The following is a 7,804-nucleotide window of genomic DNA, read 5'->3' as shown; positions in this document are numbered from 1 at the left end:
CATTTTCTGCTTCTTTTCAATGGATACCTTTTAGTTTTAAGTGATGTTACTTGCTTTGGAATATCATTACCTTTCTTTCCACTTTGCACCAGTGAAGTGTCTGCAATGCGAGCGCTTCTTCGATACAGAGGAAGTGGTGCCACAACTTTTACAGCATTCCTGGGCCCTACTAAAGAATTGTACACCCTCTGACTTCTTCTCACCACTTGCTCCACAACAGGAGAGATGCCTTCATCTGTGCTTTTTTCAGCATTTGCAGTTCCTTTACCTCCTCCATCTGATACCACCTTTTGCCCTTGATCTACTTCATTTCCTCTGTTTGACACTGTTTCAGAATCTTTCTCTTGTGATGAATTTTCCTTTGAGTCATTCGCCATAAGCTTGGCTTCCTTAGCTAGTTCAGACAATACATCTTTTTCCTCCACTAAGACAAATTCCATGTTAACTGGACGTGCAAATGCACACACTGGATGCTCAATCAGAACTTCTACTCCTGGAACTGAGGTAGGCAACACAGTCTCTTCGGATTTTTCTATGCAGAAAGTCATTCTGTCTCTATTTTCAGGTTTTTTGGCTATTTCATTTATCACACCATCATATAAGGGATCTGTTGAAATTTCTAAGTTAGGATCCACTATTTCTGATACAATGTTGATCAAATCTGGAACTTTTTCTTCCATATTGGCTTTGTCAGCTACAACAGGCCTGGATTCACTCACACTGTTTCTCTGAGGGAGTGTTTCCGATGTGGTCTCTTTTTTCAAATGTTTTCTTTCATTTTCGCTTGTTGTTAAATCAACCCTTGCTCCATGCTGGGATGCTGATGATTCTGGTATTGACTGGTCTAAAAATGAAATCAGAAATAAAAAGTATTCATGTATTTAATAGGAAATGTGCATTACATCCATCTTCAGATCTAAGTGAAATTTTGACATAAATGAATTTCAAAACAATGTTTTCCAAAATCAAAAGTCCTCTATGTACAAATAATTACAAAGAAACCTGTTGTGCAATTGCCTAAATACTAATTATGTTATCATTTATTTGTGTTCTTTTTAATGAAACAACATGGGCAATTAATGCTATGTAAACATTATGAATTTGCTGAATTTTACTCAAAGTGTAAATTTATGAATATAACTCATGCCACAAATTAAAAGCACATGTAATGAAGGTTTTAAAAAATAATGTAACACCCAACAAATCATCTATGCTGGATCTACAAAACTGTCCCCCAGTCTGTCATTAGACTTTGCTGAGAGTAAATTTCTCTATGACTCAGATCAACCTTTGTGTGTATTGTTTTTGTTAAATTTCTTTGTTTCTAAATTTTGATTTTGTAAAAATTATCATCTGTTTTCGTACTTCACTTTTAAAGTAAAAAATAAAAAATTAAAATTCATATTTATTTTTAATTGTCTTCATGTGTGAAATTCTTTGTAATAATAGTAAAATGTTATGATGTGCTACCTTTGTTATTTTTTAAACACGCCAAATGACAATATAATCACATTAATGAAGAAGTGAATGAAAAATTCTGTACGAAATTAACGAAAGAATTAACAAAACCCAACAAACCATAAGTAGCCCTACTTTTTCAATGTTTCAATGTTCAAGTTTTAGTCAGCATGGGAATTATTTTCATTTACAATCTTTCATTGAAAACCATGATGATTGATGCTAAACAACAGTAACATTTCTGACTTAATTAATTCTTTTTTTTTTTAAATATTTTAGATCAGGTTTCAATGAGTGGATGTGTGAATTTGTAGGGGGGGGGGGGGGGGGGTTAAGTTGGTTTACCATTTGTAATTGCTCTCTCTCTCTCTCTCTCTCTCTCTCTCTCTCTCTCTCTTGCCATCTGCATTTGTTTTAGGTATTCTACTCACTAGTTCTGTCCTTAATTAAGGGACATAAATTCCCTGAATTAGACTTTTCTGTCTTTTGTACTATCTATTATTTCAAAGAGTGATTATCCAGCGCAAAGTTAAACTTATGTATGGTGTTCAGGGTTACAACAGTCAAGGTTCTTTATAGTGTTAATGTCTGCTAAGACAGAGGTCAGAGGACCTCAATTTATAAGGTCTAATCTGAAGGACCTTCAACTCCCAATCATAAATGTCAAGCCTTTGGAAAAGCAGTCACTAAATATTTTTTACATCTTAGATTTTACATAGCCAAGGTTCCAGCAGGGATCAAGCCTACAACTTCCCCAGTCACAAAGTAAATGTTTTAACCACTGAGCCACCTGTTGAATAAAATTATCCTTCTAAAGGACCTGAAATGTTATTGGTAATTGTGAAAACTTTCTTCAAGGGACATGGACAAGATTTGAGCTAAAAAATAATGTTTAGAATGCTTAACTAAGGTATTTCTAATGGTCAGCAAAAATTTGAATGCCAGTTGTCGAGTTACAAGTGAGATACAGCACTCCCAGTTCTTTATTATGTAAAAAGGCATGTGCCATGTTTTTATTTACAGAAGGTAAATATACTAGTAAAAGTTCGTTAAAATTAGATTTTTTCAATTTAATTCTGAACACTATTAAACAGTTTCTAACTTGTTTAACACATCTCATTTTGATAGAAACATACTATTTTCTATGAAGCAAAATACAAGTAAACAAAAACATGGCACAAACCTTGTTTACATAACAAAGAATTGTGAATGCTCAAAAACTGATATTCAAATTATGGTTGACCATTAGAAATACTTTAGTTATACATTGTAAACAATAAAAATGGAAAAATAAAATTTGAAAATTTTCAGCTCAAATTGTTTTCATGCTCCCTTAAGAGTTCCATCTATATACTTATCAGCCTGACCACCTTTTTCTTGCCTTAGTGCACATGAGTAAGTTCCCCTTGACACTAGGCAGTGCCCTGAAATGACAGAGCTCTTACCTGAGTTATCACATTCTTGTTGTTCCATTTCCTAACTACTAATCACATGATCAACTGGCAGGATCACCAATATCACATCGTCTGAAATAGAGAATTCCTGAAAGTATAATGATGTTTAGAGTTCTCAAAATTAATTTGTATCAGTTGAATTAATTTTTCTTCAGATTTGACATCATTACTAATACCAGTATATTTTCGATCTTCTTACAAATATTAGTATATCTTCATTATTTAATCATTTTTTACAAACACTTCTTTGAGGACAAAGTAACATACCAACATTTTTACAAATAACAGGTCACAATACTTGCATATATACAAAAATAAAATCAGAAATCAAATCTACTCTTTATCCTACATAAATTTCCTTTAAATATCAATCTAGATAAAACCCTCAGATATTGGACAACATATGCTTTATACAATGTTATAGTCTTCTTGTAAAGTTTTTAAATGAATTGAGATTGAGAAAATATTCTTCTGAATTCAATTACATGGAACTTGTTATGAACAGTATATAATTGGATTCTGGAATAATTTTGATTAAACTGTTGGAAAAGGTCCCTTAAATTTTCTTTAGTGGTATAGCATTAATTGAGACTAATGTAATTTGACAATACATAAAATTTATCAATGTTATTATACAATTATGGACTGTTTAGCAGGGAGACATCACAAATTATCAGGTCTCAGTAGGTTTATCACCCGAGGGCACCTATGCACCCGAGGGTGATAACCCTACTAAGACCTGATAATTTGTGATGTCTCCCTGCTAAACAGTCCATAATAGTTTTATTATCCTGAAGAATATGAACGTTAAAAAACTATCACACATTTATTGACTTGTACCATGTATCTTTTTTTATTTAAAACATCAACATATTCGTAATAACTTTCTCTGCAGAAATTCTGATAATTTTTCAATAGTTTTCAAGGGGTGAAATCAATGTTACCCTCAACTACATACATTATTTTGTTTTACACTCAATGTCATACATTTATTAGATATATATGTTAACAAAAGCAAAACATTGAGGTTTGAGAAAGATTTCAATTGTGACATCACAGTAGAATGACGCAAAAACATAACGTCAAACGTAAACATTTCGTAACGTATTTCAACACAAAAACGTAAACATCAAGTGAAATGCAAAATTGCATTAGAATGGAAATATATTTCTTCTCGATTGTTATTTGTGACTGTTAATGTTGACGCTGAAGTTTATGATTTACGATCCTGCATATTTTCAATTATTTTTTGATAGAGCTTTCTCGCTTGTGCCATTAGAAGTTATCTTCTGAAGGGAGACAACACAGTTGTCACCTGCACGTGAGGGAGACATAACGAATTGTCACTCTCCACGTGACCAGCCCTCGACCAATGAAATTGACTGTATTATTCTGAAGGATAATAATATTGTTAATTAGTTGGGACTCAAACTCCCCGTCGAGGCCTCATTACTTCACTTACCAATAGACCTCTGCTATGTGACACAGTACAATATACTATACGATTAAACATTCTTTTTGAAGAATTTATCAATGTGTAAACTCCGGACATTTTACTCACAAACTGAATAAGTGTGCAAAGCACTTTTATGTTAAGTTTGTGAGTAAAATGTCTGGAGTTTACACATCGATAAATTCTTCAAAAAGAATGTTTGATTCTTACAATTCCAATTCATTCACTTTATTAACAATTGCAAAAATTTGAATAGTTTCCCCGCACTATGTTATTTGTTTCAGGCGTGTATGAATACATCGCGTTTTCGGATTTACTGATGTGTAAACTCTTGTTCAGCTTTATTTTTGTCCAATCAAAACAATTGCAATAAATAACATTGGAATTATAGATTTGTATATTGTGAGTCGGCGATTATCACACAGGCAAATAACACTAATGAAGTAGTTCGTAGTTAAAAGTTTGAAGATATTGACATTAAGAGCATTAATATAAAAGTATGGATTTTATTTTAAACATAAAATGATCAAAAGATCATTAAAAAGTAGGGAGACTGTTCAAATTATTGTGTAAATTAATGAACTTAATGTTTATGTTCTTGTTTTGAAAGTTGTTCACGTTTGACGTTAAGTTTTTTCGTCATTCTACAGTGACAACACACAGTATACGCGGTCTAAGAAATCACTATCCCATAATGCCTAAATGGAAGAGTTTGGTTTGTAAGCAAACGAACTCTGGCGGAAGTTTGGTTGGGACTAATGACTTTTTCCAACAGTTTAACAGATTTACATAAATTGATAATACAATTACTTTCAAATTGTCAAAATGCATTGAATTTGTATAATTCATTGATATTATGTCTTTAACACAACCTGGGTAAGAGAAAGGTAAGTAAGTTCTCTCCACTATGGTCCAAATGATAGTTACTCATACTGAGCTTCAAAATCTCAAATAGGAAATATATTTTGTGTAATAATTTCTATATCATTATAATATATATTTGACAAAGTTATGACATTAGATTTGATGCATATATAGCCTGAATTTCTATAGACCTTTCCTGTGTCTTCACTGGTACAAGCGGGGCTAATGCGCTAAGAGCACAGGAGTCAGAAGTTTTATCAATAAAGTAGAAATATAAGAGAAATGGGCATCAAAACTACCACTGAGCTCATATAGTTCTACTTGATTGATAAAATTGCCGACTCCTGTGCTATGAGTCAGAGGAATCTCGGATTAAAGTTGAACTGACACACCTGTAACAAGGTTTTGAGGATTTTCCTATTGGGTTTACGAAATATATAGCACTGAATAAGCCAACATTGAACAGGAATAAAGAACTGAACATGATTTGAAGGCAGGTTACTTAGGTTTCTATGCTATGTATATTTTTAAAAGTGAGACTGAGAGTCACACAACACCACCGACGGTCGACATAATAATATTGCTTAGAATTAACTTTACTAATAGATTTCTAGGCCTACCGACAATATTACTCAAATCTGATGTAATTCCTAGGATCCACTTTGCGCTACTGGCTATTCAAGAGGTTATGGCTCAAAATTAATACAGACACGAACATCAGAGTGGGTTAAATGCGACGCAGTTATGTTCCATACCGGAAATGCGTAGAAATATACGTCACTAGTTGACTTTCGTTTTGGAATAGCACCGGGTTGCAGACGGGATAGTAAAATATACTTGTTTTGCAACACTTTTCCACACGTCCTTGTGAAGCAAAATGTGAATAGCCATCCATATTGCCCATGACAGGACTGAAATCACCTGCAAGTCCAGGGGTAGTCAACAACACCAAATGTAACCGGAAGGGAGGAAATGCAACGGGCCAGACCGGACTCCCTATCCTAATTCTCTAGTCAGGTGCTCTACCAAATGAGCTAACTGGCCATCGGCGATCGAACCCGATGTTACAGTTCGCCAGGTGATGCGTGGTCTACATCTTTTCTCTTTCCAGGTAGTGTCCAGCACAGGCACCTGCATCGTCGCAAGCCAAGGCTGAAACGTACGCTCCTCTTCCCTTTCAAAAGAAAAGGAACGTACACGTTTCAGCCTGAAGTGTGGATAGCTTGTATATATCTTATGTACATAAACCCCGCCCTTTTAGAATGAAATTATTTTTTATACAGGACCAATAATTTATCCAAAATATCTTATTTCCCCACCGATCATAAGTCGTTCTGAATAGTCAGATCTGAGGCATTCTCATTACATGTCCAAACCATCTCATTCTTGAATCTTCTTTGCTTAATTTCTAATGCAATGTTCTTACTTTGCATTTCTGGTACAGGTCCTTGTTACTGATCTTATTTGGCCAGAAGATAACAGTTTATTTGCCTAAGGCAGTTGTTGTTAAATGCCTCTACTTTCCTCATATCTCTGTTAATAACACGCCAGAATTCGGACTCATACTGGAGGACTGATTTGACATTACTGTTGTAAGGTTGGAGTTTGGTCCTCAGGCTGTAGTTATTTAACTTCCAGATGGCACGGAGTTGATTAAATGCTGAGCGTGCTAAATACTGAGCCTTGCCATTATGTCGTTCCCAGATCCATTATCTTTACTAAGAATACTAGTACTTCCCAGGTAGGTGAAATCATCAATCTAATTAAAATCAGATTCTAAGATACGCTCACAAAACGCTTCTTGTGCAGAGTATACGGCGCGGAGCTAAGAGGTCTGATTTTAATTACATTGGTAAAATCATCTACTTCCTCTAGAGGCCCTCTATTCAATTTGACAGGTTCTCTTTGATTGTCATTACTTTGGTCTTCTTGGTACTGCTGTTTTAAGCCCAGTTTGTTGGAATGGTTTATCCATCTGCAAAGTCCAGGTCTTATAGCAGGTGGGTGAACATGATCAATCTCTCTCTCTCTCTCTCTCTCTCTCTCTCTCTCAGACCCAATGAAATTGTTTTATATGTAGAAGTAAACATTCAAAATCAAAATATGCGATTTTCCCAAACAATTACCCCATCACACATTCTGAATAGTAAGTTTTTACGTTTTCTAAGCTTTGTAAGATACTAATATGTATATACATACTTTTCACCACAAATAGCGGGGGGGGGGGGGGGGGGGGGGGGTGTCCTCATAAGTAGGGACCGTCTACTTTTGTAAATAGTAGTAGTGTAGTGGAAATATAATCATCAGATTAACCGATGAATTGAAATAAATGATCAACAATTATCCCCTTACCCCAAAAACTTAGGATTTAAAGGTTTGATTTCATTTCTAAATTTTCAAGATGAGAATTTTCAGACAATCCGGCTGCCCCCCCCCCCCCCCCTTACAATAAACGATGCGAGATGCAACGTGCCTGATTATATTTATATCATCACATGAGCTTTCCAGGTGTCTATGGTGTCTGGGTTTTTTTTTTTTTTTAAAGATTACTTCTAAAATTCTCGGGATTCATTGT

At 34.5% G+C, this 7,804-nt stretch overlaps 1 protein-coding gene across 4 annotated transcripts in view; it reads right to left on the bottom strand.

Moving 5' to 3' along the window:
* Positions 1-6,008, bottom strand: part of LOC125648646 (uncharacterized) — a 10,468-nt gene extending 4,460 nt beyond the window's left edge. Inside the window, exons 1-3 of one of the 4 annotated variants that reach the window (XM_048875652.2) lie at positions 5,850-6,008; positions 2,904-2,984; positions 1-844 (exon numbers count right to left, since the gene is read on the bottom strand). The exon at positions 1-844 is cut by the window's left edge and continues 1,120 nt beyond it. In XM_048875652.2, coding sequence (XP_048731609.2) covers positions 1-844; positions 2,904-2,931 — 872 coding nt within the window. In that variant the 5' untranslated portion in view covers positions 2,932-2,984; positions 5,850-6,008. Of the gene's footprint in view, positions 845-2,903; positions 3,001-5,849 lie in introns of all 4 variants that reach the window. The other 3 variants (XM_048875659.2, XM_056155753.1, XM_048875666.2) reach the window with 3 other exon arrangements.
* Positions 6,009-7,804: the final 1,796 nt, after the last annotated feature.

Source organism: Ostrea edulis, chromosome 1, assembly GCF_947568905.1.
Source record: "Ostrea edulis chromosome 1, xbOstEdul1.1, whole genome shotgun sequence".
In the NCBI taxonomy this organism is placed as follows: Eukaryota; Metazoa; Mollusca; class Bivalvia; order Ostreida; family Ostreidae; genus Ostrea; species Ostrea edulis.
Note: the sequence above shows the minus strand (reverse complement) of the source record. Positions and strands in the feature narration are given on the sequence as shown.